Source organism: Phalangium opilio, unplaced genomic scaffold (genome assembly GCF_054372755.1).
Source record: "Phalangium opilio isolate 3A_F unplaced genomic scaffold, DU_Popi_V2 ptg000002l_1, whole genome shotgun sequence".
Lineage (NCBI taxonomy): Eukaryota > Metazoa > Arthropoda > Arachnida > Opiliones > Phalangiidae > Phalangium > Phalangium opilio.
Genome location: NW_028324144.1, coordinates 4,925,849 through 4,949,318, shown reverse-complemented (window position 1 = coordinate 4,949,318; position 23,470 = coordinate 4,925,849). Strand labels below are relative to the sequence as shown.

General features: G+C 36.6%; 1 protein-coding gene across 8 annotated transcripts in view; it reads left to right on the top strand.

The window, feature by feature from the left end:
• The window catches only part of LOC149718426 (cell adhesion molecule Dscam1-like), a 218,662-nt gene that overhangs the window by 139,492 nt on the left and 55,700 nt on the right, over positions 1 to 23,470 (top strand). For all 8 annotated transcript variants that reach the window (XR_016370326.1, XR_016370332.1, XR_016370337.1 and 5 more), the window contains exons 14-17: positions 2,917 to 3,048; positions 4,700 to 4,867; positions 7,032 to 7,102; positions 8,094 to 8,334. Coding sequence is in view for 4 of the 8 variants with exons in the window: in XM_089844990.1 (XP_089701116.1) it covers positions 2,917 to 3,048; positions 4,700 to 4,867; positions 7,032 to 7,102; positions 8,094 to 8,334 (612 nt within the window). In the remaining 4 variants the exon portion in view is untranslated. The remainder of the gene's footprint in view (positions 1 to 2,916; positions 3,049 to 4,699; positions 4,868 to 7,031; positions 7,103 to 8,093; positions 8,335 to 23,470) is intronic.

Sequence of the window (23,470 nt, the reverse complement as noted above, 5' to 3'; positions counted from 1 at the left end):
TCATGCGCACAGAGAGAAATGTTCACAATATGGGGGAGTAGGGTTAGAAGTCATATTTATTCCCTGCTAAACGGGAGTCTAAGTGAAATGTTTTGTGGAGGGTAAGAGATGGGAATCCATAATACCTTAGTATTTATATACATATACCTATTTCCAGGAAGCCTGGTAGGACCAAGTACAGTGAGTTTTGTCCGAAATTTTGAGTCTAAATTGTTCTGTGGGAAATTGTTTCGAAAATTTTCCATGATATTTTGCTCTGATGACCACCGTTTGTAAGTTAGTATTATTTTAAGTTATTCAGGTGACTTCTTAATTAATTTAATTGGGATAAGGTGGCCCTCGGTCCAAAAGGCCAGAGAACATTTTCAACTCAAAATTGCTCATAAACCCATTGCACTTCGCTCCTATCAGCCTTTCTGGAACACCCTGTGGCCTAATTTCGTAATATAAATCTGCTTGTAATTGTAATCCGGTTTGCCAACGTACTCGAGCTAGTATTCATACGCAAGTTTTTTCTTAATATACCACTTGAGGGTCGGGGGCAGTAAATATTTAACTCGTTAACTCAGGAGGTAACTTGATTCACACTTCACCCTCACTTTCTGTTTTTTTCTGTTTGCCTTTGATGGTACAGCTCCATAAAGCCAAAGAAAATGTGAGTGTAGTATTTGCCATAGAAGGTATTGGAAGCGTGGTTCCAAGAAAGGCCCAAAACTTTTTATATACTTCTATGTATAAAAATACACCGTCTTTTCTTTCATCGAATAAACTTTGAAAAGTACTTTACGGCTGGGCGAGTTTTCGAATTACGTTTGCAGTACGGACTGCACCGGCAGAATTTCTTCCTATTGGTTGCTTTTCGTGCTTTATGTATCAACAGAATGGCATTTCTTGAAGTACATTCATAACCCTATAAAGCCTAAGTGTGGGTCAGCGGTAGGGGCTTATACTGTAGTCATGGGCAAGTACTTGCTTTTAAGAGTACTCGTGCCAATAATCGATTTTGCTAGTTTTACGTATCGAGACGATTACCGATAAGAAGAAAATCGATAAATATTCGATAAGAATGCGATGATTACTTATTTAAAAAATATTCTTTGAATACTAGACACTAGATGGCAGTATCTGCCGCTGACAAGATCTTTTGTATCTGGTCATTTAATCATAGATAATATTAGAACTGCTAGATTATAAGGCCTTCATGTCATATCGACCAATACTCGTCGAGTACAGATGCAGAATACTTGACAAATAATCGAAATATGGTAAATTTGCCAAGCCCAAATGCTCGGTACTCAATTGTTTAAACAATACTCAAACCGATAATCGACTTAGTAAACTTTAGATTGATACGAAAAAGCACTTGTCGACCGTGGTATCGGCAATGTCCATGCGATAGAAAAATTTAGGCAACTTTAGCGTCATCTTCATTTAACTGTTTCTGCACAAAACTTGGAGACAAGACCTACTGGCATTTCTCTTAGATAGAGATCACAGTAGCTTATCATTTCTGTTTGCTGCAAATCCCCCACCATATGACGCCCCTCTTCCCTCTACCAGAAATACACTCTCACGTGACCTCATCCAAAACATTTGAATGCCTGTTCTTTACCCTTTAAACCCATACTTCAGATAAACAGTTAGCGCCATCTACATATCAAACTATCATAGTTACTCCATATAATGAACTTCGGATGGGGTATTTCTATAGCCTGCCCGTTCTACACTTTCTGCTCTTAAACCCTATGGGAGTTTTCATTCTTGGGAAGACGTCGTTGACGTATTAGACGTTAAAGCTTCGCGATGTTAGACTTAGATCTCCGAATCCCCAAAGACTCACTTTTTGACCTGGCTTCTATATTATCCATCTCTCCGTTTTCGCTCCTACTAAAAAGGTTTTTTTAAAGACTAGGTTTCATCGAAAATTGCCTTTGCAGTAAAACATTGAGATAGCGACTTAGCTCTCAAAGGGATCTTCAAAATGAATCTAAGAATGTCAAAAATTACCTTAAATGTCAAAGTTACCTTATTTAAAGATATAATTTATGTTCAAGAGTAAATCAACTTCAAGATTTTCTCTATCGTGTATGTGTTTACATAGTCTATGGCCCGCCCTTAATTAATCCACATGATATGCATTTTTCATAAGAAAGAAATTTTTTTTATACTTCAATTTCAATAAAACGATAGGTTTTCATAAAGCAGGGATAGATTTAATTTTAGAAGTAGGAATGGAGAACAGAGTAATTTGGGCGCGCGTCAAAGTCACAGACCCCTTTCCACGGGACGGAGGGGTATGAAAGAAGAGGCGAGTCATAGCGACAGAGGTAAAAAGGAATTGGGTATTTTACGCCATCCCCGTCAGCAACATCATCAAAACGTAGTTCAAGTGATGCAATAAGATAATTTAACTTTTCGTTACGTGTTGGAGTGACGGGCTCTATACTGGGTGTTCTATGAGTCAGACTGAAGGAAATACTATCCGTTCTCCATTCCTACTTCTAAAATTAAATCTATCCCTGATAAAGCTAAAATGTTACTGGTCTAGAATAGAACGTTATCTTTATTAGTTTAATGACTAGGGGTTCGCCGTCGTCAACACTGACTGCAAAACGTCATAGACGTTACATTTTTGACTTAAAATCGCCCTAAGAACATCACCCTTAATTTATGGCAGACTTATCAGAAAAACCCTGGCCCTGATGTCCCGAACCAGCCAAGGTGAAACCTTCTTCACTCTGTAAACATGGCCAGAACCATGCACTCTAATTCACTCAGAACTTATTATCAAAGCTAGGTCCAAATTGATTCTTTCAATAGCGGCACTGTACCTTGTTTTTCTACCCTCTTACATATTTGATCCGTGTGTGTCTGAATTTTTCATGATATTTGCTTTTTCTTTTTGATAAATTCCAGATAGACCGGATCCACCAAGCGATCTGTCTATCGTCAGCGTTTCGAGTAAGAGCATTACTCTATCTTGGAAAACTCCTTTCACTGGAAACGCGCCCTTGACCAAATATATATTGCAAGTCAAGAAAGCCAGAGGTAAGATATTGAACCCGCCTACACCTAACCAATTTTCTCTCTTAAAGAAGCCCCATTCAGACTATAGACTAAAATCTTATGTTCATGTCGGTGAAGTCTCTTTGCTTGTTAAATTCGACACGTGTCTCAACAACTACGTAAAAGGCTCGCGGGTTTAGTTTGAAAACTAGTTTCGGGCAGTGACTGTTGAGATGGCGCCACCTCGTTAGCGCCTTTCTTTAGCCAAAGCTCACTCAAGCATGCCTTACTGACGCGTGATCGAGTGAGGTACGCATTAGCAGACGACTGGCAGTGACTGTTGAGATGGCGCCACCTCGTTAGCGCCTTTTCTTTAGCCATAGCTCACTCGATCATCCCTTACTGACGCGTGATCGAGTGAGGTACGAATTAGCAGACGACGGCCAGTGACTGTTGAGATGGCGCCACCTCGTTAGCGCCTCTTCTTTAGCTATAGCTCACTCGATCATCCCTTACTGACGCGTCATCGACTGAGGTACGCAAAAGACGACGGGCAGTGACTGTTGAGATTTCGTCATCTCGTTAGCGCCTTTTCTTTAGCCATAGCTCACTTGATCGTCCATCACTAACGCGTGATCGAGTGATATACGCATTAGCAGACGACATATGAAAAGTATTAGGATTCTTGGCGCTGTATTTGTCATTTTGGATGAGCAGCTATTTTAGTATTCAAAAGTCTCGGTTCAAAACTAACCATATTTGTAACTCGTTTAATGTCGTCTGCTCTAACGTCTGATCAGGGAAATGAACGTACCGACGAGACCGTAACGAAATTTAAGAGGGGACCGACATAAACGTAAAATTTCTCCAAGTCTGAATGGGCCTTTGGGGGTTTTGGGTGTTGAAACCGATGGAACTGGATTATGGAGTGAATTGCGGTAGAGCTAGGTTTTCTATAGCTCTTATATTTCTTTAAAACGTACGTTCGAATGCGAACGTTAAAGAAAATGGCTATTTTTCCGCGTTACTTCGACTCGACCAATTTTGAGGAATTTTTAGTAACGGCTTCCAGGAATGGCGATTTATAGTTTAGTATTGTTGCAATAGTATCCTAGGAAACCTTTTTTTTCAAATATTGAAACTTTACTTAGTTTTGCAACGACTTTTTCTGACTAGGCCTACATACAATGTTCTTAAAATAATGTTTTGTGACACCAAGTGACCAAGGTCTAGGTAAATGCGTAAAAGAAAGTTTGAAGGCGAAATATTTGTCTTATAATTTTTATTAGAAAGATCATATAAAATAATGAATATTTCAAATTGAAATATTTATTTATCAGTAATTACTTCAGTTCATAAGATGTGTTCCATAAGTTTGTTAATCTCTGGTTACAAACTGGAGCTTGTCATGAAGTGAATAAGGTAGGTCATAGATTCGAGGTAAAGCGACGCCGGCCTGGTGAGGCGCTGTCAAAGGCTTAGTACAGACTAAATAAGAAGATGGACGCTTGTCGTTCTCGAGTTAGCTCGAGCTGTCTCTAGCATTACGAAGTATAGGAGTTGTCATACTTATGGAACACGTCATATGTATTCTTCCTACTACAATGCCCACTGATACAGTTCCTGACAGTCCATAGTTATCACTATGTAATTTTGTTCTCTCTTTTTTTTCTTTTGTTATCTCTTTCTTTAGATACTTGGGAAAGCGGTAGCCGTGATGTTATAGTGGCTAGCGAACAAGTCGAAACAATCGTTCAGGATTTAACACCCATGAGCGATTATCATTTCCGCTTGGCGGCTGAAAATATCATTGGATTGAGCGATTACACCGCCGTATCCTCCGTAACTACTTCCGAGGAAGGTGAGAATTCCGCGAGCTCTCTTTTTCCAACATAAATCTTCTTCTGGCTTTAGTCTCTTCGTCCCTAGATCCTCTCTAGCGTAAGCCGACTCTAGCAATTTCCCCCTATATACTGTAGTCATAAACATAAAGTTATCTTCGTAAGTCTCCATGTATCTATAAATTTTGAAATGTTCTGATAGGCACAAGCGTAGATAATAAGGCGGTGGCACAGGGCAAATGACCAGTTTAAAAATTGCCTGGACTAGTGTAAAAATTAAATCGGAGGAGGGGTCAGTGGTCCACGGGACCACTAAGAAAATTTCAGGGTAACCAGAGTCCAGACATGGATTTAAATATTTTATTATCCACTTCTTCAGTTTAGCAGACGACGTGCCCTGGTCATTGGTTATGGACCAGTTTATTTATTCCAGGGCAGGGGGGGGGGTCTCTGGCCTAATGTCCAGTTTAAAAATATCCTTATATCCCACCCTCCTAGGCACCGTATCTCTAAAACACCCTTGACCTACCTTTTCCCAAACGCTGTGTTGTGTTATTTTCTGATAAACTTTAAAATTTCTAGACAAAAAATCTTAGAAAAAATTTACATAATTTTATGCAAGGGTTTTCTGATAAGTCTGGCATAAATTAAGGGGGATGTTCTTTGGACGGTTTTGAGTCAAAAATGTTCTATGACATTTTCCCTAAGGAATACTGTTTTCAAGTTAAGATTGGATGGGGTATTTTACTAATAACCCCTTAAATTTAATTATGAACCTGATTAAGACAATAATTTCTAATTTAATTAAGGTGTCATTCCAAAAACACTCAAATCATAACACGAAAACATTGGCCCCTATGGCTAAATGCCACAGAAAATTTTAGATTCAAAATTGCCCCATGACCATCCCCTTTAATTTACGCCAGACTTATCAGAAACCCCCTGTTTATTATTCAATAACTTGTATGCCATGCAGAAATTGTAAGTCATTATTGACCCACAAACAATCTGACTCTAGAAAAATATGTCGTAAACAGTGAAAATTTTATTTATAATATTTTCCCGTTAGCTTTATCGCATCACTTGTACTAGATGTGGCAGACTTATGGAAATAAACTTATGGTGTATAAGGAAGTGAATGAAATAAGACCCAGAGGGAAGAGATTTTGTCCAAGGCTTATATTATATACCGTAGGAAAAAATAAGTTCCCGCCTAATGCTCAGACTAGCGCGAAATACAATTAGGCCTAACGCTAAGCCTTTTCCCCCAGGATTTTCCTGTCTTCTGTATGAAGATGTATAGAAATGTCTAGGCTAATAGTTCATATTAAAATTTCATAATGTTAGGAAAGTTTTGTTAGGAGCGATTATTTTAGTTTAATGACATCGAATTTTAAGCCAAAACGGTACAATGTTTTAAGAAAATATAATAATATATTGTATTAAATATTACTTAAATCGGTTAACTCTTTCTGTCCACCATTTTTAAAGATGGCAGCCGATTTAATGAAGCTCTGTAGTACTGAGTCTGTATAGTATAGGCATGAAGGAGAGAAGAATGGAGTAGAAATCTCCATAACGATACCTTTAACGTTGCCTCTGTATTCCCACCTAGGAAACGGCACCGAAGTCCTCCCAGCATCGTCAGTTGTTAGGTAGGGTCGTGCAGTACCAAATAGTAAAGGACGCCATCTCTGTATTAAAAATAGAAGCTAGTTTTCATTCAAATACAATGGCGCTACGCGGCAGCACTTAACAATCGCCTACCGAAATGTAGGGGCGTGCGCGAGGTACAAAAGGGAGAGTTTCAGTGTCGCAGGTTGCCCATCATGATTTCCACTCCATCTTACCTCATTTCTCCCTGGTATAAGATATAATTCCAATATTAATATCAGTGGGCCAATATATAGACAATATTACTAAAATCGGTTAACATTTACAGTGTTAGCAGAGCCAAATTGACAAAATGAAACAAAATTCTGGAAACTACTTAATAAATTCATATACTTAAGAGTAGGGCTTCGAAAATTCACTTGCAAAATTTTAAAATTTTAAATTTGACCCTCTTAATATTCTGAAACTCTTTTTTTCTCTAAAAAAGGCCATTAAAATTCCTCCGAAAAATACCTATTTAAACCTTAAAAGTGTTTTTGCTTAAAAAATATTTCTCATATTTTCCTCTAGTTCCCGGCGGTCCTCCAACCGGGATCCAAGTAATAAGCACCAGTTCCACCTCTCTTCACGCTGCTTGGCAGGTAAACTATATTCCGCTTCTCAATTTTAATGTTTTCTTTTTTTCGTTGGTGTTTTTCTTCTTCTTAGTTTTTTATATAGTTAAGAAAGGGGTAGTTGTAAGTAAAGGTTTAAATTTCAAAGGAGCTCTGAGAACGTAAAAAGCTGTTGTTATTTACGAACTTCAAGAATGGGCCAAGCTGTATAAAAAAGTATACTAGGGATGTAACATACTGGAAGTTTATTGTTATAAATCTTTAGTTTAATGTTTAATGAAAGGATCTTTAATAGCAGTCTTCGTTGTCTATACCAGTAAATAATTAATATCGAAAACTGTAATGAAAAAAAAAAGAAATTATGTTTTTGTGTTTATTATTATTAAACGGGTTAATATCCTTAAATGTAGATGCAATGAAGGCGTTACTGTTTATCAGAATTACGCGTTTCATTAACAGTCAGGGATAGAATTAATTTTAGAAGCCGGAATGGAGAACGGTTAGTATTTACTTCAGTCCGACTCATAGTATAGAGCCCCTCCCTCCAATACGTAACGAAAATTTTAGGTTACCTTATTGGCTCACTTAAACCACGTTTTGATGACATTGCTGACGGGGACGGGGAAAAATATGTAGTTCCATTTTACCTCTGTCGCTATGACCCGCCTCTTCTTTCATACCCCCTTCCCGTTGAAGGGGGTCCGGGACTTTGACGCGCACCCAGATTACTCTGTTCTCCATTCCTACTTCTAAAATGAAATCTATCCCTAGTTTGACATAATTATTGTTTGAGACTCGCTCCTTCTGGTAAATCAAAATTTAGTTGGATTAAATTAAATAATTAGTTTCATTATGTAAAAAGGGACCAATATCTTGTCGTTTAAGTGTAGTACGCCGCCATTGAACTCAACAAAATCCAGTTTTCTATTTACCTTTAAGAATAATAGCAGGATTTTGAACTATCGATAAATTTTATGCTCTTATTTTGAAATTTAAACGACAAATCGTCTATTTGCAGGCACCATCAGTCTCTTTACAACACGGCCGAATAAAAGGATATTACGTTGGTTATAAACCGTATGGTTCGACAGACCCTTTCGTCTACAAGACAGTCGAACCTAAAACGGATAGTCAAGACGGAGAATGCGATATCGAGAACCTAAGCAGGGCCACCAAATACATCGTCGTAGTTCAGGCGTATAACGTTCGTGGACCGGGACCTTTGTCCGATGAAGTAACGGCCGAAACCTTGGAATTGGGTAAGTCATTTTCCGAAAACTGGGTTCGCCATAGAGGTGTCAATGAACCAAGTTAACTCTAGATTTCAAATCACTGGGTTTCTGCTATTTGAGGGGATTGTTAAAATCAGAGACATTGAAATTACCAGATAATAATATAAGCAACATTGGAGTCTAAATCCCCTAATCTGAACTGCGAAGGGATTAAACTTAAAAATGTGTGCGGGTACTCTAGTATACTCACGACGATTGGGCCATTATGACGTCAATAAACAAACTCCTCCCACATCTCACTACCATTGCCTCATGTTTAACTATGACACTTTGACACATGGGCTGGTACTGTAGTAAATTTACTTGGGCCATGATGACGTCAGTAAAGGGATATCATGCAAGCTCCACCCTCAACTTCGTCGCTCGCATATGTTAGGATGAAAGTTCGTGATATGGGCGGGTACTCTAGTAAACACACGAAACTTTGGCCATGGTGACGTCAATAAAGGGATATCATATAAGCTCCTCCCACATCTCTAACTATCATTGCCTTTTGTGTAAAGATAAAACTTAGAATTGTGGGGGTACTCTATTTTGTGATGGTGACGTCACAAAATAGATGCAATACAAGCTCCTCCTACATATGTAACTAGCATCACCCCATGGATAATGATGAAACGTACATCAACAACGTGGGTACTCTAATAAACACAAGATGATTGGGCGATGATGACGTCAATAACTATATACAAAACAAGCACCTCCCACTTTTGTTAGTATCATCGCTGCCCCACGAAAAATCGCTAGCCTTGAATCTAGAAGTTTCCTGGCACATTGACACCTATAAATGGGTTAGGAGAGCTTATGAACCCTCCAGGGGTACGTATATATATATATATATATATATATATATATATATATATAACCTATTACTGGAAGTGGAGGGGTCCCCAAAAATTGTGTTCGGAGACTAGAAAAGAAGTAATAGCCGGCAAGGGCCATAAACTTAATCTCGGAAGGAAGGGGGTAGGCGAACGGACGTTATACGGAACGGTTGGTCCACTCCGAGTTCGCTCCAGTAAATTGCCGAAAAATCTAGGATAGAAAAGTAAAGCGTGGGTTGCGATTATTTTAAACTATATATAAGAGAATTTACGGTTTTAAAAACGTGCGCATTTCAATAATATTATACAAGGGGTGAACCACCGTCAAAATTTGGTTCAAAAAGGTGGATCATTTAAAATGGCGAATTTGTAGTATGGAAATGTAGAAGAGCTTTTTCTTTTTTTGGCTAGAGATGTTAAAAATGGTAATGTACCGCGTAAATTACAGATTAAAATTTTGGTAAAAAGTGAAGTACCATTTTAATACTTATAGTATCTCGTAGTCTAGTACGCTTAGATTTACTAAAAAGATTTCGAATTGTTTGGTAATTTACCGGTAAATTACCTTTGTAAAATTACGGTACATGGTAAATTACCGACTCATAAGTCTATTGTCGAAGGCAAATATGAAAAACAGAACGTGAGCATATGGATTATGTGAAAATCTTCCGAAGTGCCTAGCATGATGTTTTCTACGATTTATTTTCTTTTGGTCGACCAATCAGCAATGCCCTTTACGAAATCTATGACGATTAACTAAGAATAACTCCCTAATGCCTTAAAATAGGAACTAGTTTCGTCGAGAGAAGAAAAATAACGTATTGTTAAATTAGAGCGCTGATTGGTCGACCAAAAATGCTGAGGATAGAGAGAGTACACGACTCTAAGTATGCAATAAATAACATTATACAGGGCCGTAGTGTCGATTATGGTGTTTACAACACTTAGTCTCGCTTCTTTGGTTGACCAGTCAGAATTGATCTTTACGAAATCTATAATGTTGAACTAAAAATACTTCCCGAATACCTCCAAAGGCTAATTATTTTCGTCGGGATTAGAAAGATATGGTAATATTAAAATAGAGCGCTGATTGGTCGACCCATAAATGCTAGCGAGTAAACGATCAAGACGTCGCAAACATCATACTAGGCACTACGGAATTAAGGCTCTATTCACTCTTGCGCCTATAATTTCGGTTATTCAGGCTGTTTGCCTTTGATGGTAATTAGCAATCCTTCGTTTTTTCTACTCCATTCCATAATGGCTCTAAGACGAAAGTTTAATACATTGTAACAAGCGCAAGCGGTTAGCTCCTTGGGCTGGAAACTCCGGAGCTTTTGGAAATGATTAGAAACTTAAAAATAATTCATTTTTGCATGCGAGAGAAAAGGGGTCGTGGGCCCAAAAGTATTCCAGCGCAGCTGTCAAAATTTATTTCCCCATTCAGAGAGATGCTTCTTATATTATTTTTGTTCGGAAAGCTTTGGCTAGAGGGGTTAGGGGGTGAGCATTTCTGGAGGGTGTACTTTGGAATGGAATGAAAGCTCATTTTTCAAAGGTCCGGGCCTTGGTCTGTCCCTTTTTCTCACTATGTAAACACATTATCGAAATCCCCCAATTACACAAAGACCCTCTTTCTCTCTCTCTTTTCCGTTCACCTCAAAGAGATTATGCAATGGCCAAACAAGCAACTTTTTGCCATTTTAGGTTGCTATTTTTCATTGGAAAATTGTTAACGTCTTAGGTGTTAATTTTTATTTACATCTATTGACAAATACGTCAAGATGCTAATTAAGGCAAACCTTTGAATTTAGAGATAGACTAAGTTGTAAAGGTAAAAATAGAAATTTCCATGGTTCTAAATGGTGTTCAAAAAAGGGTGGTATGACTGAAGTATAGTGGTTTCTATGGGTAATTTGAGTCGAAAATGTTCTTTGACATTTTGCATTAACAACCACCGTTTTCATGTTATGTTGGAGTTACGAGGCGTGGCGGCTAGTAAGTTCTCAATCCCGGCCCACAAAACGTTCATAGAAATTAACATGGGGTATATTTGAGGATTTACTCCCATTTAACCCAAACCGTTTCTCCCAATTCCCATATCTCCCAATCCCATTTAACCCAACACTATGTCTTTTCCCCCAATTTCTTTTGTCCCAATTCAGCATAAAACATATGTTAATAAGTTCAAAGAGAATTTTTTTGTTTTATTAACAATGATATGTTTCACATATTCAGTAGGAGAATGTTTAGGAAAAGGTGGCAGCTAACTGTTAGGAGAATATTTTGGAAAAGGTGGCAGCTAATTAATAGGAGAATATTTAGAAAAAGGTGGCAGCTAATTAATAGGAGAATATTTAGAAAAAGGTGGCAGCTAATTAATATGAGAATATTTAGAAAAAGGTGGCAACTAATTAATAGGAGAATATTTTGGAAAAGGTGGCAACTAATTAATAGGAGAATATTTTGGAAAAGGTGGCAACTAATTAATAGGAGAATATTTAGAAAAAGGTGGCAGCTAATTAATAGGAGAATATTTAGAAAAAGGTGGCAGCTAATTAATGGGAGAATATATAGAAAAAGGTGGCAACTAATTAATAGGGGAAAATTTTGGAAAAGGTGGCAACGAATTAAAGGAACCATGGTTTTGGAAAAGGTGGCAGCTAAATATTAGGAAAATATTTTGGAAAAGGTGGCAGCTAATTAGTAGGAGAATTTATTTATTTATGTATTTATTGGAGGGATAGGGTTGCTAAGCAAATTGACTTATGTGCAACCCCCCCCCCAAAAGCATTAAGGTACATCAAGTGAACCGAAAAATATTAAATTCAGGCGTTGTTGATTGTTTTGGAAAAGGTGGCAGCTAATTAATAGGAGAATATTTAGGAAAAGGTGGCAACTAATCAATAGGAGAATATTTAGGAAAAGGTGGCAACTAGTTAATAGGAGAATATTTTGGAAAAGGTGGCAACTAATTAATAGGAGAATATTTTGGAAAAGGTGGCAACTAATTAATAGGAGAATATTTTGGAAAAGGTGGCAACTAATTAATAGGAGAATATTTTGGAAAAGGTGGCAAGTACTTAATAGGAGAATATTTTGGAAAAGGTGGCAACTAATTAATAGGAGAATATTTTGGAAAAGGTGGCAACTAATTAATAGGAGAATATTTTGGAAAAGGTGGCAACTAATTAATAGGAGAATATTTTGGAAAAGGTGGCAACTAATTAATAGGAGAATATTTTGGAAAAGGTGGCAACTAATTAATAGGAGAATATTTTGGAAAAGGTGGCAACTAATTAATAGGAGAATATTTTGGAAAAGGTGGCAAAGAATTATTGGAACCATTGTTTTGGAAAAGGTGGCAGCTAATTAATAGGATAATAACCTAACCTAACCTAACGTTTTGAAAGCAACCCTTTGCAGCATAAAATATTAGACGAAACCATTCGATTGGGAGAAATGAGAATTGAATAGTTTGGGATAAAAATTCCAATTGGGAAATATAAGATTGGGAGAACTGAGAATCGGAAAGTTTGGGATAAAAATGTATTTTGGGAAACACAGAATTGGGAGAAATGGGACCATACCATATTTGAGCATATAGATTCAAATTAGCTGTATCATAAGTTCATAAGATGTGCTCTATAAGTTTGTCACTGGGTACAAACTGGAGCCTGGTCAGGCGCTGTCAAAGGCTTAGTAATGCAGACTAAATAGGAAGACTGAAGTCCTGCAAAATTAACCACCGAGTGTAGTTAGTCAATTCTCACTTACGTCGTTCTCGAACTAGCTCGAGCTGTAAGTGTAAGTTAGCATTACGAAGTATAGGAAGTTTCATACTTATCGAACATATCTTAAAAACTAATGAAGTCCTCTATGTATTCCTGTTTCTACAGATAATATAATCGAAGTCGATAAAAAAATGTATCTGTCCATTTAATTCTCTCTTTAACGTCCGAAGAGCCAAATCCCCTTTCATTCTTTTGAACGGTTCGTCCATATAGTTAAGCCGAATTAATATAAAAGCTGGCCCTGATTCTAGCCTGTGATTTAAAAATATCAATATTTTTGACTTACACTTGCTTAGTTCATTCGCTTTTTAAGTATGGATGCAGGAGTGAAGGGTGTAAATGAATCGCGCTCTGCCTTTCTCAATAATTACGAACGCGAGAGTGCTTTCCTTATCTTAGAAAAATTGTCAGCCGTCTTCATAAATTATTTACTTCGCGACAAGGCCACGTTTTTCATCCTCTTCTGAAGAAGATTCGATCCTCATCTTCATTTCTTTTTACTCTTCCTTTTTCTTCTTTTAATTCTCCAAACGTCTTTTTAAATTTTTAGGGAATATTAAAATTGATAAATGAGAATAAGTAAACACGCCTACCAAGAAAATTTTCAATCCTTTTGATGTGTGGATACTTACTTGTATTATAAAAAAACGTCTTGGTTTGGACCAAGGCCGAAAAAACAAACGATATGTGTGAGGTTTATCATTTGACTGAAGTTTCAGATATTGCAATTGTTTTAGTTATTTTTATCCATTTAATCCTTAATCAATATCAAATTCAATCAAATGATTTTACTGTTAATCGATCCATTCCCTCTAAATTAATTGAAAAAATTACATATCTACGCTTTTTCAAGAACAATTACATTTTCCGAAAACATTTTATCATGAAATTAATTATTTGAAGGGAGTACGTGTTGAGGTATCAACATAGAATATTTGAAATATTCTATTGACTTTCTAAAAAGAGCAAGCGAACTTTGACATAATTCGAAAGGAAAATGTAAAAATTTAATCGAAATGCAACATTTCTATTGTCGCCTCTATGAAGAAAAGATTGCACTGCAATTTCCCTCTCCGTGCTTTAGAATTTCATTTGAAACGTCACCACCCCTTTCTACATTGTTGGCGCTACTTGTACACCGGTTGCGTATTACGCGTAATCATTTTAGCACGCTTAAAGACCATTTCGGAAAACACACAGGGGGCGAGGCCACCATTGGGGTATTCTCCCTCGCACCAAGGGTCACCGCCAGACGGTGCCAAAGTTCACTACAGGCAAGAGGCTAGTCAACTCGCTCTGTCTATAGCGGTGCTTCTAGGCGAGAGAGAGAGAGAAGACCCCAATGGCGGCATCACCCTTGTGTTTTAGTTTCTCTGTATGTAATTTCTAAAATGGTCTACTCACTTATAAATGTACACAAATTACACTGAGTGATCGGTCCTTCAGGCGCTAGCGAGTGACAAGCCACAACCATAATCATTCATGTACACGAATGTTTAATAGTTTTAGGTTATTAAGGTTGGCGGGCAAGTCCGGAGAGTCACTAATGTGAAAAGGTTTCGAACTATATGGTATTATTGGCTGAGTGTGTTGCGACGGCTCAGATGACCCATACACTTGAACCACTGGTGCTTTTAAAATTTTTTATATTGGGAAAATAGAGGAAGGGGGGGTCGGAGTAAAGTGTGACCTTCGCATAACTGGTAATGAATAATGTGTATACCCATATTATTTCCGCATGAAATGAATATAACAAGTCATTGGTACTGAGAAGTATTTCTTTTTATGTAATCTTTACCCTTACCTTTGGTTATATCAGAAGTAAGATAAGGGACTAGAAGTAACGAGGTAACCAAACTCTTCACTTGGCGATGAAAGCGGCATAAAATCGTCAAATGTGTTCACTAGTGCTAGGCTCTATTACCAATGTTAGGGCACTTAAATTCTAGTCCCTTATCTTACTGCTGGTTATATTTATACCGATATCATATTTTTCCTGTGCTACAGAGAGCCACCTACTAAACGAAACCACACAGGATAAACATTGTTGCTTTGTCTCAAGAAGACGACATAGTTTATAAATTAGTTTGAGAAAAAAAGTTCTTTATCATATTTTCCCTAACATCAGTCTTCTCAGAAACTTACTACAGATTTAAACTTTTTTGGTGCAAACTTGAAAATTTGTTAAGCCAGCAACAATTAAAACTGTGTCCGTCAAGGTGCTTACAAGTTAGTGAGCAACGACATGATATCCCTTCAAAATAATTAATTTCATGATAAAATGTTTTCGGAAAATGTAATTGTTCTTGAAAAAGCGTAGATATGTAATTTTTTCAATTAATTTAGAGGGAATGGATCGATTAACAGTAAAATCATTTGATTGAATTTGATATTGATTAAGGATTAAATGGATAAAAATAACTAAAACAATTGCAATATCTGAAACTTCAGTCAAATGATAAACCTCACACATATCGTTTGTTTTTTCGGCCTTGGTCCAAACCAAGACGTTTTTTTATAATATCTGTCACTTCAGTCTTATTGTAATTAAAATTTGAATAATTTTATTTTTGCTTTACCGTCATACATTTGGGGTTGATCTATTTCTAATTGCTTAAAGAAGTACTTAAGTATCGTTAATTACTTTTAACTTATATTCAAAAACATTGATTTCGATAAGCAAATAATGTTGTACTCGAGGGGGTAGACACTTGAGAACTCAGGTGTACAATATGTCTTGAACTCAATGTACTGTCAAAGCTGAATTGTGAGTTCCGAAGGCTTTGAACTCAATGCACTGCCAAAGCTGAACTCTTTTTAACTCAGGTGTTCACAGAGATCCAGAGCGTCTACCCCCTCGGTTGTACTTTATTTATGAAAGAAGTTTAAAAACGACTTTATTTGAAATATGGAAGAAAAATATTTGTTTCGTACACTGTATACATATACAGTGTTAGCTTCCTTTATGTAAAACCCCCAATACTGCCAACGGGAGATGTCATACTAAATTAATACAGGGTGTAAATAAATGTTTAGAATTCATGTTTATTTGAATTTTTTACCCTAATTGCAATGTTCAGTGCAGTTTAATATTTTTGCCATATATTCATCATTATGGTACCCTAAACTTTTGAATTTAGTACTTTAAAGATAGTTTAAATTAACTTAAGTGTGAAATAGAAAATATTGGGCTTTACCAATGGCTTGGGTAGTTTTAATCATAATTAAACAGTTTATTTAAAAGTTATTTGAGCTTTTATCCAAAAATGTATATTTTGGTTTAATTTCACGTTAAGTATATTAAATTGAGTTAAAATTAACGTAGGATTGTGTTTTGGCAGTGTACATTTAGGTTATAAAATGAGTTTAAATGTATGCATCACCTTAATTGCAATTTTTAGTGGAGTTTTCGATTCTCATTCTATGCTAAACTTTTGAATTTCGCGCCTATTAAGGTACTTTGGAGATAATTTAAATTAGCTTAAGTGTGAAAGAGAAAACATGGGGCTTTACCAACGGCTTGGGTAGATACAATCTTAATCAAGAACATCATTTAAGAGTTATCTGAGTTTTCATCCAAAAAATGTATATTTGGGGTTTAATTTCACGTTAATTATACTTAATTACGTTGAAATTGACTTGTCGTCAGTGCTCATTAAGCTTATAAAATGACTTTCAACAATTAATTCACCTTAATTCTAATGTTTAGAGGAGTTTTTGATTATTTCCAACAAATTGCGTTCAATTTTTATCATATCCTGTGCTAGGTTTGTGGTAAAGATTATCTATACAATATGTTAATGAATGATGTTATTCTATAGTTTAGCTTGAATACCAGTAATTAAATCAAATACCTATACAATTCATAGCAATTTAAACCAATAAACAAACGGCAACGTGGACTGTGGAAATAGCAAACAACGTAACCCTCCGTTTCTAACGTGGTTACGTTGAGAGAATCTGTGGTGTAAACATGAAAATTATTTGACTAATTAAATTATATAACGACACTGCCCTCCTGGATTAACCAGCACCACTGTTACTTATGAATTGAACAATCCACTGTTGGTAAAAAATAGTTTATAAAATGATAACGTAACATCACAGTATGACTGATTCAATAGGATCAAAATTGTTTTAACGAATAATCTGGTCCTCTACATTGGTTTAGTTTCAGGAATTATACCACACACCTTCACAATTAGTAGCATTTTAGTGAGATTAACAAATAATGAAACCGTGTATACCTGTCCTCAAATGAGAATGTTGAATTATCTGCGCTAATGTTAACATGACTCTTTTAAGTGCCGTAGGGAAAACACATTGAACATTTTGTCATCTTTCCTGTAATATTTTGAAGTTGAATTCTTCTAAACCATAATAATTTGGATAGATATGCCATTTTTTACTTAAAACTAGGAGCGCCAGCAAAAAAACAGTCATGATGAATACAGTATTAAGTTACGTAGCGTAAAACCTATGCCCTAGGGTTAGGATTTGTAGCATGAATCGAAGCAGACTGCGTATTTTTGTAATTCCAAAATTTCCAATCCAAAACAGTGCTGGAAATAAGCTTTCTTATAATCTTTAAAAGGAAAGACACTATAAGCACTATATTACATAGACAAACTAAAACTTAAGCCTTGGCCGTAAAGAACGTCGAAAAGCTTACTTTAAATGATATAAAAACCTCTATTAACTGTAATTATTTACCTGAATTACTTTTCTAGACGAAAATTCGACCTGATAACGACGTATTTCTTATTAAGGGTGCTACAGTTAATTAGAAAATACGTATAAAGGCGCTCAAGCTCGGATGAAATACCAAAGTAATTTGTTAGCGTCTACTGCTAAGAAATTAGGAAAATCAGCAAGAAACCCAACATTTGAAGTTTGTCAACGTAACTTGTTAGCACCCACAAACCTAGGCCCTTCTAGTTGTCAACGAGAACGAAATGAGGAAATAGGTTTAAGCGCGCTATAAGGTTAGGCTGACATCTGACCCAAAAGTAATTTTTTGACGTACTATCTTAATTAGTTAAATTACAAAAATTAGAATTCATTAATTAAAAATCGAAACAGGTAAGTTTCTCATTTAAGAAATGCTTGTTAATTTAGAAGTATTCCGAAAACTAACTTCGCTATAGTTTTTCCGTATGGCCGGCTTCAATTGCCTTAAAAAACCGAAATTTTTTTAATGCTTTTTCTATGGGACGCTAACCCTAAAAACTGTGAATTTTCTTTTAACATTACGGAAGGGTGTCATGTCATATCTACAAGGGCCTACCGGCCCTGTAGAATTTTTCTAGAGAATATAGATTGATTCTTTAAAATCGTATCTCTGTAATTCTAGCTACTCTTAATATGCATGAGTGTGCCATTTTGTCCCATAGTATTGGCATAGTCAAAGCGGAGCCTCCGAAATGAACTAGGCCCATGCATGTTAAATTTTATGTGGGGAAATATCCAGTTTGTTAAGGAAAATATTTTCACCATATATGTGTACGAGATGGCGCTTATATTGCCGTTGTCAGAGGGGTATTCCTTAAATTATCGTTGATATTTTAAAATTAATGTAAATTTTTTTGGGGCTATTCACTTTTTATTGAATCTTTCGGTTAGATTGTATTGATGACAACAAAATAAATTATTTCAATTAAAATAATTCAGTAAGAGTTATATAAACGTACACTTACAATCCGCGACCTTGGTCCAAATACTTAAGCAGTCGACAGGGTCACGGGGTTGAACTTTGGTTATTTTACGGTAATATTAGCGCCCCCAAACCTTAAAACCACGGCGAAGTAAATTGGTTAAAAAAAATTTCTCGCTTCGCGACACGCATGGGCCTAGTTTATTTTGGAGGCTCCGGTCAAAGCGTGACCAGCTATAGATTTAATTTTAGAAGTAGGAATGGAGAACAGAGTAATGTGGGCGCGTCAAAGTCCCGGACCCCCTTCCACGGGGCGGAGGGGTATGAAAGAAGAGGCGGGTCATAGCGACGGAGGTAAAAATGAATTGCGTATTTTCCGCCATCCCCATCAGCAACGTCATCAAAACGCAGTTTAAGTGAGCCAATAAGATAATTTAAATTTTTCGTTACGTGTTGAAGGGAGAGGCTCTATACTGGGCTATGAGTCGGACTGAAGTAAATATTAACCGTTCTCCATTCCTACTTCTAAAATTAAATCTATCCCTGGTTCACATACCGGATCCAAGACTTACGAAAAGTGTCTATTTTAAAATTCCACACTTGAATCTGCGCTTCTTATCAAAAACCATTTAACACTCAGAGTTACGTGGTTTTGGCCCAAACACTCTTCCTTTTCGTGTTTCTTCGTGTATAGAGAAGCCATTATTCTTCCGAAATAGATTTAAACTCATTTTCAATTTTCCTATTCAACATTTTTTTCTTCTCTCTTACATTCGTATTCAGTAAAACCCTTATTTTATTTTTTTATTTTTTCTTCTCAATTTAATTTTAAAAACTTAAAACGAAAAGAAGAAAAAAGAAGAATGATATTCTGTGTGCTAAATTGCGGATGAAAGAAGAGGAAAGAAGTAGTGATGTAAGAGGAAGAGGTTGGTTTGGGAATCCGTAGAATAGCAATTTTGAAATATACCCTCAATATAAGATATATATATATATTAAGCCTTGGGAAAAGTTCGAAGTGTTTTTCTAAAGATTTTTCTAGCTTCGCTGTTTAGATGGGTTTGTTATCGGTTTTCAGTTAGCGAAATGAAGAATGCTTGGTGTGTTTTTTTATTTATTTATTTCTTTTTTTTCTCTTTAGCCTTAAAGGGGTAATGGAATCTAAAATCAGAAGGGGATAATAGAAGAAGGATGACACTCTGTATGCTCTTAATACTTTAGCAGAAGTAAGATGTGACTAGAAGTACTGAGCTAACCAAATTCTTCACTTGGCGAAAGTGAATGTTCTTGATAACACAAGAACGGTTGGCCCTCTAGTAGCGGTTTCTGAATTTTCCCTCCAAAACGTGAGACGCTCGTGGTGGTAGACGGCCGAACTAGATTCAAGGAGCCGCGTCCGTGTTCCGCGGCTTTAAGTTGAGGGGAAGGGGGTAGAAAATTTTTTGGAACTCGACCAATTTTTCTCTCTCTAGTGTAGGCGCGATGGAAGAGGCATAAAATCCTCAAATTTGTTCACTAGTGCCAGGATCTACTACCAATGCTAGAGCTCTTTACTTCTAGTCTCATCTTACTTCTGACTTTAGTTATGTAACATGATTCTTTCCGGGCGAGGAAACCCTTTTTATTTGCTCTCCCGCTTATCAAACTTAATTTAAGATGGGCATCGCACCGTGCTAAGGTGAATTCTATAACTTTTTGGTATTTACTAAATCCCCAGCAATCAACCCACAAAACTTGATTGTCTTGACGTGGTACAAAAATTAATCAACAAGCGCATGCATGCGCCTTGGCAAATAGTTAAGTGCAAATAGAGTAATGATGAGGGAATTATTTATCGCGTATGTGATTCGGTTTAGTAGCCTTGTGCACTCCAAATGTAAAATGATGTTGGGAAGAATCATGTTACAATTACCCCGCTTTGTGGTGGTACACTTCTCTCGAAGAGAAGTATTACATACTTCTGCTAAAATTTAACTCTTGCAAATATTGTTCTATTTTAAACTACAAAAACATGGGGTTACGTTTGAGACGTTACTATTGGCTGCGTTCAGTAACCGGCATCAAAAACATCGATGACTAAAAGATGACATCGATGTCTTACTGAACGGTTTTTCGCGTCTTTGGGCGTGACGTCATGATGCTCATCGGATGCCCATCAGAAAAATCGGCTGTGAGAGGAGGTTTTTTTGATGAGCATCGGATTCATGACGTAAATTTCGTCATTTTGCGCCGCGACAATTAAAATAATGTAGAATTGACAAATATTATCCTTATCGATAATAATACTAAAAAGCAATATATTTTTTCGGTAAAAAATGGATTCTGACAGAATTTTGATTTAATTGATAAATTGAAGTACAATATCTTTGTAAATATTTCGGATTTATTATTTAAGCCTCTGCAGTAACGTTATCATAATATCGTCGCCATTTTGAAAAGCATCGATTACACAAAATTGTGCCGTTCAACAACTGCAACGTCATCATGACGTCAAAAGAACACCGATTTCATTTTCCCAAACATCGATGTTTTTCCTGATGAGTGTTACTGAACGCAGCCATTGCTTTAACACTTTTTGCTTAGTTTATCGGACTCTTAGATTTAACTGTCAATGGTCATTCACAAGAAACGCGCAGATCCTGCAAGCCCGGTTATTCTTCATTGCGCACCATTTTCTCACGATTGTGTGTTTTATCACGAACACTGTTGAGATCCGAGGCTCGCAAGTCGCAATAGTATGTTGACTGATCTTACTGAAGGTTCTGTGGGACTGCTCTATATCTTTTGCTACTTTGCTTAATTACTTGAACACTGATTGTAATAACCTTAATTGTTAGTTATCGTTTTAATTGGAAGAAGTAGAGCTACCATGCACGTACTCAAAGGAGTTTCGTGTACCAAAGTTAAAACACTGTATACAAAGTGGAGATGCACTTGGCTTTAATTTTCCAAATGCTAATTGTTTTGCTTAATTACTCGAGCTCTCTGTCCCCTGAATGTTGTAACTTGAAGTATTAAATATTCTTGGAAAGGTAAGAAGTAGAGTTATCATAAGCTCAAAGGATATGCCTGTACTTCTTACAGAATTGCATTTAAATCGCTCCGAATTGGAGGTGCAATTAGCGATTGCTATTTTGAAAATTTAAAGTATCTTTTGCGTTTTTGCTTGATTACTCAAGCTCCGTTTTTCTAGCCAGAAGTGTTGAGTATTGTTGCAAAGGAAAAGGGTAGTGCTATCAGATTCTCAAATAAATATACTGTACCTTTAATAGAACCAAACTTATAACACTCCGAAGTGAAGGTTAAATTAGAATTGAATTTTCTTTTAAACTTTGCTTAATTACTCAAGCCCTAATTGTTTCAACTCAAAGTACTAACTATCGTTGGAAAGGCTTGTAGCAGCTCTATTACATGTTCAAATGAGAACACTGTAACCCTTATTGAACCAGAGTAAATTATACCCCAAAGTGAAGGTTCAATTATAAATGACATTTAGAAAATTAAAACTATAGCCTATCTTTTGTTATTTTGCTTATTTATTCAAGTTCCTTATGTTGTACTTGGAAAATGGGAGAAATAGTGCTATAACATAACCAGAAGTAGGATGAGACTAGAAGTAAAGAGCTCTAGCATTGGTAGTAGATCCTGGCACTAGTGAACAAATTTGAGGATTTTATTCGCCGCTTCCATCGCGCCTACAATAGAGAGAAAAAAATTGGTCGAGTTCCAAAAGATTTCCTACCCCCTTCCCCTCAACCTAAAGCCACGGAACACGGACGTGGGTGCTTGAATCTAGTTCAGCCGTCTACCGCCACGAGCGTCTCACGTTTTGGAGGGAAAATTCAGAAACCGCTACCAGAGTACCAACCATTGGTGTGTTATCAAGAATATTCACTTTCGCCAAGTGAAGAATTTGGTTACCTCAATACTTCTAGTCCCAAATCCTACTTCTGACATAACTCAAATGAGTCCGCACAGTACACTGTAGCTCTTGCAGATTTATAACAGTACAATATTTAGGGTTAATTACTTTATTTAATTCACTTCTGTTCTAGGTATATATTATCTGTTGGCAGGGTTTCCATAAATTAGGCAAAGCTTTATACGCAATTAAAGGCGTTCATCATTCTAGCTAGCTAGGGAAGGGGGCGGGGCGGGGGTCGTAGACGGACGGCATGATTTACAAAAGGGTAAATTATCGACAATCTCATTGGTCCTTTCCAACCGCTGCCAAAAACCCTTCCGCCTACGAAAGACTATTAGGGTTAACTTCTGCTTGGAGAGGAGCGATAATTGGAGGCCATTAAGCCAGAGATATACCAGAGGTATTTAAAAAAATCTTCCCGCCACCAAAATTGGATTTTCAGAACCGCCATAGTTACTTGAGAAGTGGTAGTACCGGATACTGTTTCTTATGGAGATTATGGTTGAATTGTTTCACTGAATTAAAATTTGTGACGTCCTTAAACCATATTTAAATTGATTATGCTAAGGTCTATAAGGAGGTTCTTCGGGCGATTTAGAGTCGAAAATTTTCTATGACATTTTGCCGTCCAGGCCATTGTTTTAAGGATGACCCCTGAATTAAATTAGCATTTTCTTAATGCAATCTAAGTGCCCATCCAATCTTAACTTATCGCAAAATGTCAAAGAACATTTTCTACTCAATATCTGCATTAAGAACATGCCCCTTAATTTATGGCTGACTTATCAGAAACACCCTGTTTATTTTAAATCCATAATTCACTAACTGACCACTGTGTCTGCTCTGAACCTGAAACTAAAAATAATACTGTAGGGTAGAATTTTTTATTTAATAGCGAGGGAAAATA